Source organism: Capra hircus, chromosome 3, assembly GCF_001704415.2.
Source record: "Capra hircus breed San Clemente chromosome 3, ASM170441v1, whole genome shotgun sequence".
NCBI lineage: Eukaryota > Metazoa > Chordata > Mammalia > Artiodactyla > Bovidae > Capra > Capra hircus.
This window is the reverse complement of record NC_030810.1, coordinates 69,448,401-69,469,585: the sequence shown is the minus strand read 5'-3', so window position 1 is coordinate 69,469,585 and position 21,185 is coordinate 69,448,401. Positions and strand designations below refer to the sequence as shown.

General features: G+C 38.7%; 2 protein-coding genes across 7 annotated transcripts in view; one reads left to right on the top strand and one right to left on the bottom strand.

Moving 5' to 3' along the window:
* The window catches only part of RPAP2 (RNA polymerase II associated protein 2), a 113,513-nt gene extending 100,175 nt beyond the window's left edge, over positions 1–13,338 (bottom strand). For all 5 annotated transcript variants that reach the window (XR_001917835.1, XR_001917837.1, XM_005678102.3 and 2 more), the window contains exons 1-5: positions 13,223–13,338; positions 12,439–12,484; positions 7,337–7,451; positions 1,838–1,936; positions 1,569–1,634 (exon numbers count right to left, since the gene is read on the bottom strand). Coding sequence is in view for 3 of the 5 variants with exons in the window: in XM_005678102.3 (XP_005678159.1) it covers positions 1,569–1,634; positions 1,838–1,936; positions 7,337–7,451; positions 12,439–12,484; positions 13,223–13,295 (399 nt within the window). In the remaining 2 variants the exon portion in view is untranslated. The remainder of the gene's footprint in view (positions 1–1,568; positions 1,635–1,837; positions 1,937–7,336; positions 7,452–12,438; positions 12,485–13,222) is intronic.
* GLMN (glomulin, FKBP associated protein) overlaps positions 13,380–21,185 on the top strand; it is a 45,889-nt gene continuing 38,083 nt past the window's right edge. The window contains exons 1-4 of one of the 2 annotated variants that reach the window (XM_018045755.1): positions 13,380–13,467; positions 14,318–14,380; positions 14,794–14,919; positions 19,839–19,958. In XM_018045755.1, the coding sequence (XP_017901244.1) occupies positions 14,342–14,380; positions 14,794–14,919; positions 19,839–19,958 (285 nt within the window). In that variant the 5' untranslated portion in view covers positions 13,380–13,467; positions 14,318–14,341. Of the gene's footprint in view, positions 13,517–14,317; positions 14,381–14,793; positions 14,920–19,838; positions 19,959–21,185 lie in introns of both variants that reach the window. The other variant, XM_018045756.1, reaches the window with a different exon arrangement.

Here is a 21,185-nt window from a genome sequence, read left to right as displayed (position 1 = left end):
GTTACTGTTTAAGGACAATGAGTTGCTATTTTTTGTTATCATTACTATGTTACATGAATCTTTTTTAATTACAATTTTTACATTTAAAAAATTGTGGTATGATACACAAAATTCATCATCATACACATTTTTAAGTGTTCAGTTCAGTGGCTTTAAATACCTCTTTACTATTTTGCAACTATCACCATCATCCATCTCCAGAAATCTTTTCATCTTAAAAAACTGAGACTTCACACTGATTAAACTATAACTCCCCATTTCTACCTCCTGTGACAAAAACCATTCTACTTTCTGTCTCCATAAATTTGACTACTCTCAATTATGTTACATAAGTAGAATCATAGACTATTTTTCCTTTTGTACTGGCTTATCTCACTTAGAACAATGTTTTCAAAATTCATTCAGTTGTAGCCGTGTCAGAATTTCCTTCCTTTGGAAGGCTAAATAACATTCTATTTTATGTACTGAATATGCACTGTATTTTGTTTATCCTACTAGGAACATTCATGGGCTTCCCTGGTAGTTCTGATGGTAAAGAATCTGCCTGCAATGCAGGAGCCCCAGGTTCCATCCCTGGGTCAGGAAGATCCCCTGGAGAATGAATGGCAACCCACCCCAGTATTCTTGCCTGGAAAACCCCATGGACAGAGGAGCCTGGCAGGTTACAGTCCACGGGGTCGCAAAAGAGTCATACACATCTGAGCAGCCAAGCAGCAGACTACAGTCCTTGGGGTCACAAAAGAGTTGGACATGTCTAAGCAACTAAGCACGAGGAACATTCATACACATAGGTGCTTGTGTACACAGGTTAAATAAGAAAGTTTATACCAAAGAATAGAATGGTCACAAAGAATGTGTAAATTTGACTTTAACAAATTTGATTTTGCCAAACAGTTTCTCAGAAAGGTTGTATCAATATTTATTTGACCAGAAGTATGAATCTGTGGTCAGTTATATGTGAGAAATGTAACTCCTGATTTGTAGCTTATCTTTTCACTCTTGTTTCAGAAACTTCTAATAAACAATGTTTTCTATTTTAATGTAGAATAATTTAACAGTTTTTCCTCTATGGTCTATAATTTTCCATCTTATTTAATAAATTCTCTCCAACCCAAGTTCTAAAAACATATTTTTTTACATTTAGGTTCTTAATCTACCTAAAATTGATCTTTGTATACACACTCTTAATAGCTATCAGTTTTCATTTTTTCTGTATGGATAATTAGGCTTATATAATTTATTAAAAAACCCATCCTTTCTCCACTGATCTAAAATACTCCTGATGTCTTATGTTCAGTGTCCACATAAGTAGTATGAGTCTGTTTCTGGCTCTCTATTCTGTTCTATGATTCACTCACCTGAATTCATGCCAATATGCAATTTTTAAATGTTCACATACTAACTCAAGTGTAAGCAAAAAAAATTTTAACACTATAAATATTTATAAATGAAAATCTTTTAACATAGTCATTTTCTAGAAGGCAAGATTTTAAACAAATATTTTTAGAATCCCATTTAGTATAATATTAAATATTAACTCCCACATTGCTAATAATCTTTAAACTTACCTTTCTCTCAGTAATATCATAGACTTTATTAGTTTTGGTAGAAATTTTATATTTCTGTTTTGGTACCTAAAGAAAAGAAAGTACAGTGTACGATAGAATTCAAGTAACAAACATGAACTTTATGGTTAACATTAAGTCATCTACATATTGTATCTTTGGCTAACCCATATCATTAGTTTATGACCTCAGTTTTATTGTTCTTTTTACATGGTATTTTGCTAAATATGAAAGTTAAAAGTCTACATGTTATAGAAAAAAAAGTTACTTACAATTCCTAGCTTGTTCTGACATAAAGGATAGCCACAGAGTTTGATAATAGAACGCTCATCCACGACATCACTATAGTGAGCAGGTGTGATGAATTTCCCCTACAACGAAATGAGAGGGGCACTTACTCCAACACATTATTCAAAAAGTTTATCAGCTCTTTAGGCCTCATTGATCTCATATGAAAACACAGGGGTCATAAAAGTACCTGTCTCATAGGTTTGATGTACTGATCTCATAGATTTGATAGAATTAGAGGAGAAAATAAAGGAAAAGCACTTAGAAAAGTGCTTCTAGACACATTCTAAGTACTTAGAAAATGTAAGTTATTATTTAAAAAAACACAAACCCATAAAACCCCCAAAATTTCTGCCACAGTAAACTATGCATCTTTGTAGATTACACAAGTCATGAAATAATTCTGAGGCAAGAGGAAGAGGTGATGTTATTCTGACTGCTATACCAGAGGAAAATAATAGTATATTTTTAATTTTTAAAAGTGTTATTCAAAAATATACAAAATAGAATTATATACCATTTTACCTATTTCCGAAAGCACAGTCTTATAAACAAAGTACATTAAAGGTGTCATTGTGACTCCTGAACAAATTTTTGTGCAAAATCTTTCATCTTCTGAAAAAAACACAACAGTGAGGTGACAGTTATAAGCTAACACCAAATATTTTTCTTTGACTTTTTCTTGTTCAAATAATCTCAGATCTACCACCCAGAATGATGGGTTGGCAATGTCAGTAGGCTAGAGGGGAATGTTTAAAGGCACAAGACAGAGTGATGAAGAAAGGTCTCAGAAGAGGAGGTAGATGATGAAGTTGGCAAATAGGTAGAAGGAGGGGTCAAGGCAAAGAAGAATGTCCCCTCTTCTGATGTGGAGTAAAAGTGAGGCTAAGTAAGCTAAATGACAGCATGAGTAAGGGAGTGAAGCAGAGAAAAAAATCCAGGTGTCTGCTGTGTCTCCATGAGTTAGGCAACAGCTTAGAGGAAAGGAGTATGGAATTGGGGAAAGCAGTAATGATGGGAAGAGCGCCAGTGGGTGGTTAGAAAGGGTGCTAATTACAGATGTAAATGATATATATATTATATAAAAAATAAACAACAAGGCCCCACTGTATAGCACAGGGAACTATAGCAGAGTCAGACATGACTGAGTGACTAAGCATGCATGCACACACACACACAAGTGTAACTGAACACTTTGCTGCATACCAGAAACTAAAATTACATTGTAAACTAGTGGAACTTCAACAAAAAAACAAAAAACAAGCAAACCTCAGTTCTTGAGACAAACCAGCATTTCTGGTTTGTCTTTAGAGCCATCAAGCATGGAGATTCTGATGCAGTTATCCATATCAATGTAAATACTGTCAGATTTATACTCCTCTTTCTTAGGAAAATCTCTGAGCCACACCAAGAATTATTTCTACAATAAAAGCTCTAGGTTTAATTTTCCATTTCTTTTTTCTCATAAGGATTATGAGGATGTAACACACATTTCAAGTTTTTAATGCAATAAAGCCATTAGTGAAAACAAAAAATTTTTTAATGCAAATGATAATTCTCGTTATGTGTTGATTAAACCATAGGGGGTCTATATCTCATGTTTTTAAAATATCAGAATGAATGAAATTACATTAACAGAAATAATGGTTTTCTATTACTAAAACAGGAAAACATACAGCCTATGAAAAATGACATGGTGATCAGCAGTGCAAAGCAATGAAAATCAAGTGAGATCAGCAGACTGGTTAAAAGAACTACTATTAAGGGATAAAATATGCATGTTACCTCTCTCAAGTACATTTTAAAGTCATTATAAAGCAAAGAATGCATAATAGTAATAGCTGGTTATCTTTAAATGCACAAATTATATAGCGTGTGACTGACAACAAATTCAAAGATTTCAATAATGCATGGAAGTTTCACGTTACACAGATTTAAAGACTTTATACTATAAAAGTGTTAGTCTCTCAGTCATGTCTGATTCTTTGCGACCCCATGGACTGTAGCCCACTAGGCTCTTCTGTCCATGGGATTCTCCAGGAAAATATACTGGAGTGGGTAGTCATTTCCTTCTTCAGGGGATCAAACTTCTTCCCTACCCAGGGATCAAACTGAGGTCTCCTGCATTGTAGACGGTTTCTTCACCGTCTGAGCCACCAGGGAATCTGGTGGCAAACCACTTCAGCATTCTTGCCTTGAGAACCTCATGAACAGTATGAAAAGGCAAAAAGGCATGACACTGAAAGATGAGCCTCCAAGGTCAGTAGGTATCCAATATATCACTGGAGAAACAGTTCCAGAAAGAATGAAGAGGCTGGGCCGAGGTAGAAACGTCTCATAGCTGTGGATGTGTCTGGTGGTATACAGTCTGATGCTGTACAGAAGAAAACTGCAAGGAACCTGGAATGTTAGGTACATGAATCAAGGCAAATTAGATGTGGTCACCAGGAGATGGCAAGAGTGAACATCGACATCTTAGGAATCATGGACAGGTGATGATGGACAGGAATGGGTGAATTTAATTCAGATGACCATTATGTTTACTATGGTGGGCAAGAATCCCTTAGAAAAAATGGAGTAGCCATCACAGTCAACAAGAGTCTGAAATGCAGTACTTGGGTGCAATCTCAAAAATGAGAGAATAATCTCGGTTTGTTTCCAAGACAAATCATTCAACAACACAGTAATCCAAGTCTATGCCCCAACCACTGATGCTAAAGTTGAATGTACTATGAAGACCTACTACTACTGCTAAGTCACTTCAGTCATGTCCAACTCTGTGCAACCCCACAGACGGCAGCCCACTAGGCTCCCCCGTCCCTGGGATTCTCCAGGCAAGAACACTGGAGTGGGTTGCCATTTCCTTCTCCAATGCATGAAAGTGAAAAGTGAAAGTGAGGTCGCCCAGTCATGTCCAACTCTTAGCGACCCCATGGACTGCAGCCTACCAGACTCCTCCATCCATGGGATTTTCCAGGCAACAGCCCTGGAGTGGGGTGCCATTCAAGACATTCTAAAACACCAGAAAACTATGTCCTTTTCATCACAGGGGATTGGAATGCAAAAGCAGGAAGTCAAGAGATACCTGAAATATCTAGCATGTTTGGCCCTGCAGTACAAAATGAAGCAAGGCAAAAGCCCACAGTATTTTGCCAAGAGAACACACTGGTCATAGCAAATATCCTCTTCCAAAACACAAGAGACAGCTCTACACATGGATATCACCATATAGTCAATACTGAAACCAGACTGATGATATTCTTTGCAGCCAAAGGTGGAGAAGCTCTATACAGTCAGCAAAAAACAAGACCGGGAGCTGACTGTGGCTCAGTTCATGAACTCCTTATTGCAAAATTCAGATTTAAATTGAAGAAAGCAGGGAAAACCACTCGGCCATTCACGTATGACCTAAATCAAATCCCTTATGATTCTACAGTGGAAGTGACAAATAGATTCAATGGATTAAATCTGATAAGGGTGTCTGAAGAACTATGGACAGAGGTTTGTAACACTGTACAGGAGACAGTGACCAAAACCCTCCCAAAGAGAAAGAAATGCCAAGAAAGCAAAGTGGTTGTCTGAGGAGGCCTTACAAACAGTTGAGAAAAGAAGAGAAGCAAAAGGCAAAGGAGAGAGGGAAAGACACACCCAACTGAATGCAGAGTTCCAGAGAATATCAAATAAGAAAGCTTTCTGAAATGAACAATGCAAAGAAATAGAGGAAAACAATAGAATGGGAAAGATTAGAGATCTCTTCAGGAAAATTGGAGATACCAAGGGAACATTTCATGCAAAGATGAGCACAATAAAGGAGAGACACAGCAAAGACCTAACAGAAATGGAAAAGGTTAAAAAGAGGTGTCAAGAATACATAGAACTATATAAAAAAGGTCTTAATGATCCAGATAATCATGACGGTGTGGTCACTCACCTAGAGCCTGACATCCTAGAGTGTGAAGTCAAGTGGGCCTTAGGAAGCATTACTACAAACAAAGCAAGTGGAAGTGATGGAATTACAGCTATTTCAAATCCTAGATGATGCTGTTAAAGTGCTGCACTCAATATGTCAGCAAATTTGGAAAATTCAGCACTGGCCACAGGACTAGAAAAGGTCAATTTTCATTCCAATCCCATAGAAGGGCAATGCCAAAGAATATTCAAACTAACATACAATTGTGCTTATTTCACATCCTTGCAAGGTAGTGCTCAAAATCCTTAAAGCTAGGCTTCAACAGTATATGAACTGATAACTTCCAGATGTAACAGTTGGGTTTAGAAAAGGCAGAGAAACAGAAATCAAATTGCCAACATTCACTGGATCATAGAAAAGGCAAGAGAATTCCAGAGAAACATCTACTTCTGCTGCACTGACTACAATAAAGCCTTTGACTGTCTGGATCACAACAAACTGTACAAACTTCTTTAAGAGATGGGAATACCAGACCACCTTACCTGCCTCCTGAGAAAAATGTGTATGCAGGCGAGCAGCAATAGTTGGAACCAAACATGGAACCAATGGACTGGCTCAAAACTGGGAAAGGAGTATGTTCAGGCTGTGTACTGTCACTCTGCTTAATTAACATATGCAGAGCACATTATGCAAAATGCTGAGCTGGATGAATCACAAGTTGGAAATCAAGATTGCTGGGAGAAATGTCAATAATCTCAGATATGCAGATGATACCACTCTAATGGCAGAAAGCAAAGAGGAACTAAAGAGCCGCTTGATGAGGGTGAGGGAGGAGAGTGAAAAAGCTGGTTTAAAACTCAACATTCAAAAAACTAAGATAATGGCATCCGGTCCCATCACTTCATGGCAGACAGACAGGAGAAAAAATGGCAACACTGGCAGATTTTATTTTCTTGGGTTCTAAAATCACTGAAGATGGTGACTGTAGCTATGAAATTCAGATGCTTGCTCCTTGGAAGAAAAGCTATGACAAACCTAGACAGCATTATTAAAAAGCAGAGACACCACACTGTCAACAAAGGTCCATACGTGGTCAAAGCTATGGTTTTTCCAGTAGTCATGTATGGGTGTGAGAGTTGGACCACAAAGAAAGCTGAGTGTCATAGAATTGATGTGTCCAAATTCTGGTGCTGGAGAAGACTCCTAGAGTCCCCTGGACTGCAAGGAGATGAACCAGTCAATCCTAAAGGAAATCAACCCCGAGTATTCACTGGAAGGACTGATGCTAAAGCTCTAATACTTTGTCCACCTGAAGTGAAGGGCCGATTCATTATGAGAGACCCTGATACTATGAAAGATGGAAGCAAACGAAAAGAGGAGGGCAGAGGATGAATTGGTTAGACAGTATCATCGACTCAATGGACATGAGTTTGAGCAAACTCCAGGAAATAGTGAAGGATAGGGAAGCCTGCAGTACTGTAGTACATGGGGTCGCAAAGCCTCCGACATGACTGACTTAGCCACTGTACAAAACAACAACATACTATAGAAGTAATAATTTATCAATACATACACACTCCCTTAGGAATTCTTCTGAAATATTCTCCTCTAAAAGCTGTTCCACAACATGTAGAGCTTTTCTCTCAAACTCAATCTTCTTTCTGACAGCTGCTTCTAGTTCTGCTTTCCTAAAATTAAAAAAAAAAATGGTATTTAAGTTATTCTACTTAAGTTTTAGCATAGCCATTTTCTACATTTTAAAATTAAACACTAACAATGTACTATTTTGCTATTAATGTTAAACGTATATTTTTAAATGCTGTTTCTTTTGATCCAGTATTTTTCAAAAGGGAAACAGACTACTTTTTATTGATGTCTGTCATTACAGGATTATTTGATTTCCAGGGCTCAGAGAACAAGGAAGACTTTAGAGTATCCTACAAAAAAGAAAATAGGAGGAAATCTTTTTGCCAGATAAAACTATCATTATTGAAATGATAATTTATCATTCTCTATCATTTCTCTGAGCTTTTACCTAAAAATGGAGGCTTTTCCCTTGAAATCATTAGAAATCAGAAGGGAATGGAGAGGAAAAATATGATTTTGGTTGTTCTCTTAAATACAAATTTCTTTGTGCTAATTCTCAAATGTTAACTAAATGGCCAGCCTGGTTTAATAGGACAGAGTCATACTCACAAAGAAGTATTTACTTACTTTGTTGTAAAGTCTTATTAAATAACTATACCAGTATGACTATATGGTTCTGGAAAACAACAATCTAGGAAGCACCAGTGAGAAAATCTGTCAGCCTCTGCAGGCCCCATACATCATATAAAACCAGAGGCTATCTGATCAAAAAATGGTCCTAGGACAGTGGTGCTCAATTCCAACTGCAGTGTAGATCATCTGATGAGACCTTTTTTTAAAAAAGATACCATGCTCAGGTCCCACTGCAGGCTAACTAAATAAGAATCTTTGAGGATGGGCTCTAATTAATGGTGTTTTCTTAAAAGTGCTCCAGATAAACCTAGTGTGTAACAGAGTTGAGAACCAGTACCATGGGAACAAAGATACCAACTATCTTGGTGACTTGTTTGCTACACTAGTTTCTACTCGCCCACCAGAACAACCCTGCTGCCATCCTGGACCTTGACTGCTCTCATATGTGGACCTAGAATGTACTCAGTCCTGAATATTCATTCCAAGGACTGATGCTAAAGCTCCAATACTTCGGCCACATGATGCGAAGAATGGACTCGTTGGAAAAGACCCTGATGCTGGGAAAGATTGAAGGCAGGAAGAGAAGGGGACATCAGAGGATGAGATGGTTGGATGGCATCACCAACTCAATGAACATGGGTTTGAGCAAGCTCTGGGAGTTGGTGATGAACAGGGAAGCCTAGCACGCTGCAGTCCATGGGGTTTAAAAGAGTCGGACATGATTCAGTGACTAAACTGAACTGAGAAATGTACTCACCTTTTCTTCCTACCTTTATTGACTGCCAAGACTTTAGCATCTAATTTCTTGCCTGGAGCAATATGTTTTACAAACAACAATTTGGAGAATTGACACAAGACTGCCAGCTAGGGACAAATAAGGACATTAAAACAAGAATGTCTCACTGTTCACACTATTCACTAAACCCAGGGTAGGCAAGGCATTAGCAGGGAAGCTGGAAGAAAACTCAAGGAGTCATAGTAAGTGAAGACCCATTTATTCTCTCCCGACTGCAACAACAGCTGTAGCAGCAGATACACTGTATTCTCTCCTCTCACGACTAACCCAGTGGACACAGTCCTAACGCAGCCAAAAAGCTCTTCAGGTGGAGCCGATATATGTTTACAGAACAAAAGTGGCCCGTGGCCGAGTGGGTAGATCGTGACGCGTGTGCGCGGTGCTCTAAGTTATCTCAGCTGTTACATGACCATGTATTTACAAAACCTGGGGTCAGAGCAAGATGCCCTGGGGCAAGAGAGCCTGACCACCACCACTTTGGTTAATCTGCTCTTTCCCTACTAAGAAGAAACTTGTAATTAACACCTGTTCTCCCACCATTTCATCAAGACCAGTCTTACATCAAAAATGTAAAAAGGACATGGACACAGATTAAATATTCTTTGTACTGAAAAAAAGTTTTCTCTGCAGTACCAAAGTTCTTTGTACTGAAAATATTTAGCTTTATGAAAAGCCTTATTTTTCTCATTTTGCTGCTTACCAATAAAAGCTATGTCATTTACTAAGATCAGAATAGAATGTGCATTAGGAGTTGCTGATTTAAGGAGTTAATTACCTCAACCTGCAGGAACAGCAAACTCCTCCGAACTGATGAATATCTACAGCTGTTTCCCATGGATAGCCCTGTCTCAGAGCTCCCTTCTATCCCACATGATGACACATGGTGTGGTCTACAGCAGTGGTACTCAAACTTCTGGGCATCAGTGGTCCTTAATAATCTTAGTTTTTGCTTATGCAAATTGTATCTGTTGATAGTTACCATACTGGGATTAAAGGTGAGAAAAATTTCAAGCACTCATGAACTCGTTTAATAGTAATATATACATTACACATTAACATATTTTTAAATGAAAACTTCAGTGTGAATTACAGAACTGTTTTATATTTTCACAAAGCTCATTATAATTTCTGGCTTAATACTATTCAGCTGGATTGAACATAGAAGTATTTTTCAGTAGGAATAAATTCATGAAGGATCACTTCTCTCAACACCTAGTCGGTTACCCTCAAGGATCATCCTGGGTGATCTGCTTGAAATACGTTTCAGCTTATCTATATTCTTCACATTGTAGTACTTAGAATAAAAGATAATCTCCTCAGGCGTGTAATCAGATCCATGTTGAAGAGACCTGCAAATTACTAGTATCATTATTAACCAAACTTTACTGTTGTATTATTTTCTAAAGCCAAGTATAGTCATTCTGCTCCACAGGAAAACAGATCTCAAATTCATCTGATTTCTACACTCCCAAATGATCTTTATCCCTAACACCTTAACACTTTTGAAACTGAAATTCTGTTACTTTAAATTCAAGTTTTATTTGCACTTAGAAAATCTGAATTTCTCACCCTAGCCTACTGGTACTGTTTGAATGCAACCCTGCCTCTAACTTATTCCTACACTCCTTTCTTCCTTTGCTCAGAATGCTTCACATGACCTTGGATATCTCTTTTTTTTTCTTGTCACATATATTGGTGCTTCTAGCTGGAAGTCTCTCCTCACTACTCTGTCTGGTAAGTGCCTACCTAGCCTTCCAGTCAGTCTAATTATTACTTTCTCAGAGAAGCTTTTCCCTGAACACATACCACCCTTCCTGCCAACCTCTTTTGTTTTTAGTTCCATCACAGCCTTTTCATTTGCAATTATGTATTTATTTGTGATAATTTAATTGATATTTCTCTGTTCTACTAGACAGGAACTGTGTCTATACTGTTCAAAATCATATCCTCAGGGCCTCTGAAACTGAAAAACTCCCAAAAGAGAACACAGGCAGAACAGCCTTTGACATAAATCTTAGCAATTTTTTAAAATGTCTTCCAAGGTGAAGGGAAGGAGCAAATATAAACAAACAGGAAGGACCCAATTATACTTACAAACTTCTGCAAACAAAAGGAAACCATCACAAAATGAAAAGACAATCTACTGATGGGGAGAAAATATTTGCAAATGATATGAATAATTAGACGTTAATATCCAAAATATATAAACAGTTCACACAACTCAATATAAAAAAAAAAATCCAATTAAAAACTGGGCAGAAGAAACAGGACACTTTCCCAAGGATGTATAGATGGCCAACAGGCACATGAGAAAATGCTCAACATCGCGAATCAGCAGAGAAATGCAAATCAAAGCCACAAAATGAGATATCACCTCACATCTGTCAAAAAGGCTATCATTTAAGTCTACAAATAACAAATGTTGAGGAGGATGTGGAGAAAAGGGAATCCTCCTGTTAGCGGGGATGTAAATTGATGCAGCCACTACGGAAAACAGTACAGAGGTTCCCTAAAACACTAAAAACTACCATATGATCCAGCAATTTCACTCCTGGGTATATATGTGAAGAAAATTACAACACTAGTTTGAAAAGACATGCATCTCAATGTTCATAGGAGCATAATTTATAATCGCCAAGATACAGAAGCAATATAAGTGTCCATCAACAGACGAATGGATAAAGATGATGTGGTTTACACAGGCCATGGAATACTACTCAGCCATAAAAAAGAATGAAATTCTGCAATCTGCGACAACATGGATGTCCCTAGAGGATATTATGCTTTGTGAAGTAACTCAGAGAAAGACAATTATTCTGACATCACTTATATAGAGGACAAACCAGCGGTTACAGTGGGGAAACAGCAGGGGGAGGGGCAAGAGTGGGGTTTGGGATTAGGAGATACAAACTATGTATACAATAAATAAGCAACAAGGAAGTATTGTATAGCACAGGGAAATTTAGTTATTATTTTGTAATAACTTAGAATATAATCTATAAAAATATTTAATCTCTATATTGTACATCTGAAACTAATATAAATCAACTAGAGTTCAATTAAAATTAAAAAAATCTTACCCACAGGGACTAACACAGATCTAGCATATTTAACATTCAGTAACTAATTCTTGAATGAATGAGTAAATTAAAACCAATACTTCATAAAATCATAACTTATAGATATATATAGTTACATCATCCTCAAAGATGACATCTATTCTAAGAATCTTTTGTGCTAGGAGATAAACGTTGCCTTTTTAGAAGATGCCCACTGAATAGGATAGAACAACTTTTTGCTGAAAATATGGACATGGTGTAAACAAAGAAAAACAACAAAAAGTTTCTTGGAGTCTGGTATATAGAACAAAAAAGGAAAGTATCTGAAGAGATTGAAAAAAAGGTTCCTAGTTAATTCAGGACATTTTTCTACAGATGGTCATACATTCACCAGCAATCTAAAAGTGTCAACTTAGTTTTCTTAGGGCATGGAAGAGTAGGGGAAATAACAGTCTATTTGAGTTTACAGTACTTCTCAAATCTTCCCCTTCTCTCTAAATAATTTTCTCTGAGGTAGCACCTATTACACTATTTACAAATGGTTCAATTAGTATAAGATTAACAGATAAGTGAAAGCAGCTGTCTATGTAGTTCTCATACCTTTGAGAAGCATCTTCTTGGTTCAAGGCACTTGTCTGCTTAGTACCTACCATTAAAAAAAACAAAAAACAGTAGGTCAAGTGTACACAAACACCAGGTTACAGGACAGATTCTTGCCCAAATAAACTGTAGACCATCTTTTCTTCTTCTCCACACATTTCACTTCCAACTTTGTGTGAAAATCAAATGAAATGAGAAGGGAATCCAATTTGGTTTTGCAAGCTAATTATTTTCGTTGTTTAAAATGTACCTCTTTCAGGACTGAATTTTCTCATTATCCTAGTCGCATAATTAAGCACTCCTGAAAGCCTGAGATCTAGGGGCAACCTCTCTCCGTCCCCCTCAATGTTAGTTCTCCGGTAAAGAGGGCTGGGACCCTCCTCAAGAGATCCAGGGCACCACAGGGGCAGTCCACCTGCAAGGAGGGCCAGTGCTAGGGTGAACGCCAGCTGCACTCAGCCTTCCAACGTCCTCCTGGTCACCTGCCCACTCAGACGACCCCGATTGTACGCTCTCAGGACCTCTCCTGCCCTTTCCCTTAGAGCCTGGAGCACAGCCAGCCCATTTGGGGGGAAATCTTGGAAGACTAGCGTCAAGAGTTGGGGATTCGGACGAAGGTCTTTCCCAGAAGGCGAGAGTTCGGCGGTAGAAAGCTCTTGGCCTTCTTGCCCCCGAGGATCTCCTTCCCTGGGGCAGCCTTTCGGGAGCGCCCGCATGCCTCCGTCAGAATTCTGTCGGGGCCGAATTCTCAGTTCCAAACTTGGGAAGAGGCCCTTCCTCCTACCTGGGACGTCTCGGGAGGCGCGGGGACGCCGGGCTTTGCGGCCCGCAGAGCACAGTCCAACCCAGTCGGCCATGGGCTGCGTCGTCAGTGTCGGAACCGACCTTGGCGTCTTTCCCCCCAAGACTCCGCCTCCCGTCGCGCAGCGCGGGGCGGGGCCGGCTGGGAGGGGAGGGACCCGGAAAGCAGCGCGGCGGTGGCGGCGGCGGCGGCGGAGGAGAGCCGCGAGACGGGCGAGAGGCCTGGCGGTAGGTGGATACACGCGGGGTCCCTGGCGGCCGGGGCCCGCGGTGGGAGGTGAGCCGCGGAGGACCCGGCTTCGGGGTCGAGGCCTTCGTGAGGTCTGGGGCCCAATGGCCGACGCAGGCAGGAACCGGGAGAAATGGCTTCCCTTGGATGCAGCCTGCACGCGCGCTGGGGTTTTATTCGCTGCTGTGAGGATCCGGCGGAACCCCGTCTCTACTACTGGGCCTGGGAACCGGGCGGTGTTGCCCTGAGGGCGGCCTGTTGCCTGTCTTCGCGCGATACAGTGATTTCACTATCACAATTGATTATATGGGGCGGGGCGCAGTACATCTGTTACAGACAGATGCCCGGGTCTGTAATGCTTGTTACTCTTGGGGTGGAAGGCATCCCAACTTTCATCCCCTCCAGTGTTACATTCCAATTTATGTCAAATAGGACATTAAAAAAAAAGAAAAGAAAAAGGCTCCCTGATAATTAGAATTGATTTCAGGCCCACCTTTGGGGCGCGGGGGTGGAGGAGGAGGGTGAAGACTGTCTTTTAAAAGATCTTAGAGTAAATTTGTGCTACCTCTTGGGAATGAACTAAAGATTTTCTTTCCCCTTCAATTTATCTTTCAAAATTATGCTCCAAAAAAACTGAAGGATGAAAAAGAGGTTTTTGTTCTTCTGTTTTTTGTTTTAATTTCTTAGGCTAACGTTTCAGTAAAAAAAAGTTTCGACTGTAAAAACTTTCCATTTTCTTTATTGTATTTATTAATAATTCATCAGAATGAAGTAACTTATACTGAAGTAACTTACGATGAAGTAACTTATTACTGATAGTTAACAGTGTATTTATATTATAAATTTCAGCATCAAAACTGGAAAAAATAAGGAATGGCTGTGGAGGAACTACAGTCCATCATAAAGAGATGTGTAAGTAATTTTTTCTGTTTTTGTTTTTAATGACATTTAATGACCTTTCAGAATATGGGAAGAGCACAGATTATTTTTAATTACCTGCAGTCACTCAAATTGTTAATCTTCTTTAATCCTTGCTTTTTTTGACCTATGAATAAATAGCATGAAGGCAGGAAGACAGATTGGATATGTCACTTAGGAAATAATCTTTACACTTTTAATACGGATCCTTATCATAGATTTCTTTGGCACAGTGGATTTCAGGGCGATTTACTGAAGTATTTTTTTACCTAATCCTAATTTTCATACATACGCTTATGTGCAGCTTATCTAGAATTTAAACAGATTTCTTTTTTTAGAGACAAATCAAATAGTTATTGAATTTCCATTTGCCTAAACATACTTGTTTTTTTGTTTGTTTCTGGCAGCAAATCCTAGAAGAGCAAGACTTTAAAGAGGAAGATTTTGGCCTGTTTCAGTTGGCAGGCCAAAGATGTATAGATGAAGGGCACATAGATCAGCTATTAGAAATTATTCAGAATGAAAAGAATAAGGTAAGTACAATCTTTCTGAGTACTTTTTCAGTCTTTACTATTAAGAGAATAGGTACATGATACTATGATTCATCCATTCATTTTTTTCAGCAAACATTTAAGAATCAACTTAAATATCCACTGTAGAAAACTGTGGAAAATAAAAAGGAAATAAGATCAGTTATATACTTTAAGGTGCTTACAGTCTAGTGGAAGATATAAACATGTAAAGAACTAGCAATAAAGAGGCAGAATAAACAGATGGTTTATATCTATTAAATCATTTAGCTTCTCCAGAATAAGTGTTACAGTTGAAATATAAGTAAAATGCAAATAATATTTTGGGAGAGCTGGATGACCTTATTGGCCAATATAATCCATCATCTGGCTATAATTGTCTCAGAAATCATTCTGCACAATGGGAAAGGATCTTCTTGGGATCAGGAACAGGTGTTTATTAACACCACCTAATTTTGTCTTTGGACTCATCCCAGTCCCACACTTCCTATATAAGACATCATCTGTTTCAAGGAACATACTTTCTAGTCCTATTTATTTATACAGTTTTTGTAGGGACTTCCTGGCAGTCCAGTGGTTAAGACTGGGTGCTTCCTCTGCAGGGGGCACAGGTTCCATCCCTGGTCAGGGAACAAAAATCTGGCATGCCATGTGGCTCCACCAAAAAAAATTTTTTTCTTTGTGATAACATTCTAGTCATTCTGGCCTAGGATTACATACAGGGCACTTTGATTGTACTTAGATTACTAAAATCTTTTAATCATACATTGTTATAGAATCTATTACTAATTCAAAGGGCTTATCTCTTTTTATTTATAATTTTTTTAGTAAATATTAGGATGTTTTATTTAGTACATTTGTTTTTGATATGTATTCGTAATACCACTGTAGCCCCAGATAAAATAATGCTTTCTTTAACTCCTTGGTTTTTCCCAATTGCATTCTCAGAGGAGAACCTTTGAGAGTATCTTACTTTTAGCTAATCATAATAAAATTAATAAAAGTTAATAATATTTATTGTGTATCTACTATGTGCCAGATGCTCTTAGGTGCTTTACATCTTTTAACTCACCAACCTAGATAGCATATTGAAAAGCAGAGACATTACTCTGCCAACAAAGGTCCGTCTAGTCAAGGCTATGGTTTTTCCAGTGGTCACGTATGGATGTGAGAGTTGGACTGTGAAGAAGGCTGAGTGCCAAAGAATTGATGCTTTTGAACTGTGGTGTTAGAGAAGACTCTTGAGAGTCCCTTGGACTGCAAGGAAATCCAAAAAGTCCATTCTGAAGGAGATCAGCCCTGGGATTTCTTTGGAGGGAATGATGCTGAAGCTGAAACTCTAGTGTGAACAGTTGACTCATTGGAAAAGACTGTGATGCTGGGAGGAACTGGGGGCAGGAGAAGAAGGGGCCGACAGAGGATGAGATGGCTGGATGGCATCACTGACTCGATGGACGTGAGTCTGAGTGAAGAGCTCTGGGAGTTGGTGCTGGACAGGGAGGCCTGGCATGCTGCGATTTATGGGGTCGCAAAGAGTCAGACATGACTGAGCAACTGAACTGAACTGAGTCTCTCCTGAATCCTCTGATAGGATTTTCTAGATAAGGAAAGTGTCACTGAAAAATTAGTGACTTGCCCCAAGTTACTTAGCTTTTACGTGACATTTGACATTTAGATCTGTACAGCCTGGTGTCAGAGCTCTTAACTATTTTTGTCAACCTCCATAGCACTGTGTAGCACTTGCAGGAAGTTTTAGAGTAGAATAGAGAGGACTGATTGTGAGATTGAGACAGGTGACATATGATGGGGTTTCTAGCCTCTGAGGAGATATACCGAACAGAAAAAGGCAATTTAAGAAGGGGAGAAAGTTCCTTTGATGGAGGACAAGGAAGTTGGCATTGTTCACCAATGTTGAGTTTAAGATGCAACAGGTAATTGAAAAGTAATGTTTAGAGCTCAGTAGAGAAATAGGAGATTAAGATGTAGATTTGTGTCTGACTGTTAGAGATTAGGTGATTGTGATAGACTCGAGCATAGTGAGGCTTAACCTTAATAGCTTGAGAATCACCTTGGTAAAGTGTGGTTGTTTATTTTTTGGCTGAGCCGGGTCTTGGTTACAGCATGTAGAATCTTTTTTTTTTTTTTTTTTAGTGTGGCATGTGGGATCTAGTTCCCTGACCAGAGATCAAACCTGGGCTCCCTCCGAGCCTGCATTGGGAGTGCAGAGCTTTAGCCCCTGGACCGCCAGGGAAGTCCCATGTGAGGTTTTCTCAATTCAAAGGTTCAGATATTGATAAGACAGAGTTTAAAAGTACACCTTAGATTTCTTTTCTAAGAAAGGTGACAGTCAAGATTGATCAAGACTTACTATTAATCCACTTTGTGCAAAAAAAAAAAGTGTATTTTAAAGTCATAGGAATGAAAAAAAAAGTGAATAAAGTCATAGGAATGGTAGTTTGTCCTAAGATGCTATAGTGCAGGGATTTCCAACATTAGTACTATTGATATTTTGTAGCAGTTGTCACCCCAGTAATGACAACCAAAATGTCTCTAGGCATTACCAAATGTCCCCTGATTGGGAACAAAAGCACCCCATTGAAGCCACTAATACAGTGGGAAAACTGTGGGCTTTGGAGTGGGACAGCCTTATATGCAAATCCTGACTCTGCCACATTTTAGCAGACATTAGGCGTCTCAGTAATCTCTAAACTTTGGCATTCTCATCTGTTGGTTGGGAATAATTATTATTACCTGGTACAGTTGTTTATATTAAACTAAACAAGGTATAACTTCTGGATAGTTAGTATTCTTCTTCCTCACAATGATTCATTATTTACATAATTACTGGGGAACTTGCAGCTGAGATTATGATTGTATGATAGGTTGTCACAATCCTTATTTCAACTCAGATATGTAAAATTTTATTCAAATCTGGAATTTCTCTTAATTATACTCAGAGATGGGCTTCCCTGGTGGCTCAGATGGTAAAAGAATCTGCCTTGCAGGAGACCCAGGTTCAATCCCTGGGTTGGGAAGATCCCCTGGAGAAGAAATGCTACCCCACTCTAGTATTCTTGCCTAGAGAATCCCATGAACAGAGGAGCCTGGCGAGCTACAGTCCACAGAGTCAGAAAGAGCTGGACATGACTGAGCAACTAACACATTCACTTTCATGCCTGATAAACTTCTGTTTCTTTACCAAGCCTTAGCATAACCATCCCCTGTTCTGGGAAGCCTCTCTCACTTTCCCTGGTTGGAAGTGACTATTCTGCTCTACTTTATACTCTACCTTTATTATTTTATAAGACTGAGTTCATGCAGGGAGTGGTGTACTGATCTGTATTCTTCCCAGATGTATTTTCTCTTGAGTGAACCTAGAATATGAATCCTCTGAGGATAGATTGCTTATCTGATGTGTTTTTTGCTTTACTTCCTGCACCTAGAGTATTCTAGGGTCCTGTCAAATATGTTTGATAAATAGTAATGAGTTGAAGTAGAATGCAGGTCAGAGAAGTGCAGTATATTGCTAATAGTTTTGAAAATCAGTGGTTTTGCTCTAGGGTGGCTTGAATTTTTTTCTTTGAAAAGTTCTTTTAGATTTCTAAGTTTAGAATGGGTAGTAGGAAATTTCTTTTTATTAAAGTTGATTCTGAAAAAAGCCAGATTAAGAAAGAAAACTTTAAAAAATAGTCCAGGAGAAAGTGGAAAACTAATACACTTGCAGGGAAACTAGAGATTGGCTAGAAAACTGACTTTACTGCCTTAAGACAGAAAACGACACCAACATTTTATTTTACATCTTAACATTTTCAATTTTACGTTGGATTTCAATAAGCTGAACAGTTACAGTAAAACATGTCACCAAGTTCTAATGATGAGAAGCAAATGACTGAAAAAGTTTTTCTACTTAGTGGAAAATTTCTAGAAATTGTTCCTCAGTCATAAAACCTTATATCTCCTTTTATTTTTTAAGTCATCCAGAGGCCAGATGTTGAGAAACTGGGGTGAATCCTTTCCCTTTGCTCCAAACAGTTGGCAGCCTATAATACATTTTAATTAAATAATTGTTTTACCCTGGAGAAGGAAATGGCAACCCGCTCCAGTATTCTTGCCTGGAGAATCCCATGGACAGAGGAGCCTGGCAGGCTATAGTCCATGGGGTTACAAAAGTCAGGTGCAACTTAAGAGACTAAACCACCAGATAAAGAAAACCCTCAATTTGGCAGCAAGTGACAACTGTCCTTAAGATTTTTTTTTCCCCTAATAGAAAAAGAAAATACTTGGAAAATGAAAGTAATAAATTTTCTATTCAAATGTAAAAAAATAAATAAATAATTGTTTTAGGAAAAAAAGAGAATCAGTGGTTTTGTAATGAATGTGAATAACTAATTATAAGTTAAACTTTTAGTTGTATAAGCATTCTGAAATATCTTTGAAAATAGAAGCTGTTTGTAGACGAGAGGGTTGATGAAGTGGTATCCCCTTTATGTTTACAGAAGTTACATGATTATAATATACTTAGAGATTCTCCAGTGAACTTTAAAAGGTTCATGAGTGTTGGCTGGATTTCTTTATGAATTGGGAGCAAAATTCTCCATGAAAATTTTAAGTACTGCTCATATAAAGCACATTAGCTCTCTTGTTGGAAACAGAGGAACTATTTAAATCCTGGGAAAGACTAACTTACCTGATTAAAAGTAAAGACTTATTTGCCTTTCCTCAGTGTAAGTATTAAAAACCATTTTAGAACTTGTTATCTCTTAGCTGCCAGTCCTAGGAAGTCAGTGGGGAGATGTCCATGGACACACTTGCCTCATCTTTTCTGTTTTTGAGGAAATTGTAAGCTTCACCAGGTTAAGAAAGCTCACTGTGAGAGTCCTGTAGATGGCAGTATTTGCTTTACTCTGAAAACGTTTTTACAGGTCATTGTCAAGAATATGGGCTGGAATCTTGTTGGTCCTGTTGTTCGATCACTTTTAAGGATTGAGAAGGAAGATGATAAAAGAAAGTGTCATTTCCTTCTGCTTGATTTATTGGTAAAGGTAAGTTAACAAAACTAGATTCACTTTGTTGCAATGTGCAGCACTATTTTATAATTTCCTTTAATGTTTTTGGTGAGAAAGCTTTTAGTACATGAAAGTATAGGAGGGAACTCTGGAGAAGAGGCCCATCCTTATTTATTGGATGGGCAATTCTATTTCATTTTTCACAAATTTTCCGGATATAAGAATTATCCAACCTTATTTTCAGTTCAGTTCAGTCGCTCAGTTGTGTCTGACTCTACAAGCCCATGAACCACGGCACGCCAGGCCTCCCTGTCCATCACCAACTCCTGGAGTTTACCCAAACTCACGTCCATTGAGTCAGTGATGCCATCCAACTATCTCATCCTCCATTGTCCCCTTCTCCTCCTGCCTTCAATCTTTCCTTCAATCTTCTGCTTCTGTTAGGTCCGTACCATTTCTGTCCTTTATTGAGCCCATCTTTCCCATCAGGGTCTTTTCAAATGATTCAGCTTTTTGCATCAGGTGGCCAAAATACTGGAGTTTCAGCTTTAACATCAGTCCTTCCAGTGAACACCCAGGACCAGTTTACCTTGGATGGACTGGTTGGATCTCCTTGCAGTCCAAGGGACTCTCAAGAGTCTTCTCCAACACCACAGTTCAAAAGCATCAATTCTTCCTCTTTATACTCCAACTCTCACATCCATACATGACCACTGGGGAAACCATAGCCTTGACTAGATGGACCTTTGTTGACAAAGTAATGTCTTTGCTTTTTTAATATGTTGTCCAGGTTGGTCATAACTTTCCTTCCAAGGAGTAAGTGTCTTTTAATTTCATGGCTGCATTCACTATCTTCAGTGATTTTGGATCCCCCCAAAATAGTCAGACACTGTTTCCACTGTTTCCTGATCTATTTGCCATGAAGTGATGGGACTGGATGCCATGATCTTCGTTTTCCGAACATTGAGCTTTAAGCCAACTCTTTCACTCTCCTCTTTCACTTTCATCAAGAGGCTGTTTAGTTTTTCTTTGCTTTCTGCCATAAGGGTGGTATCATCTGCATATCTGAGGTTGTTGATATTTCTCCCGGCAATCTTGATTCCAGCTTGTGCTTCATCCAGCCCAGCATTTCTCATGATGTACTCTGTATATAAGTTAAATAAGCAGGGTGACAATATACAGCTATGATGTACTCCTTTTCCTATTTGGAACCAGTCTGTTGTTCCATGTCCAGTTCTAACATTTGCTTCCTGACCTGCATAC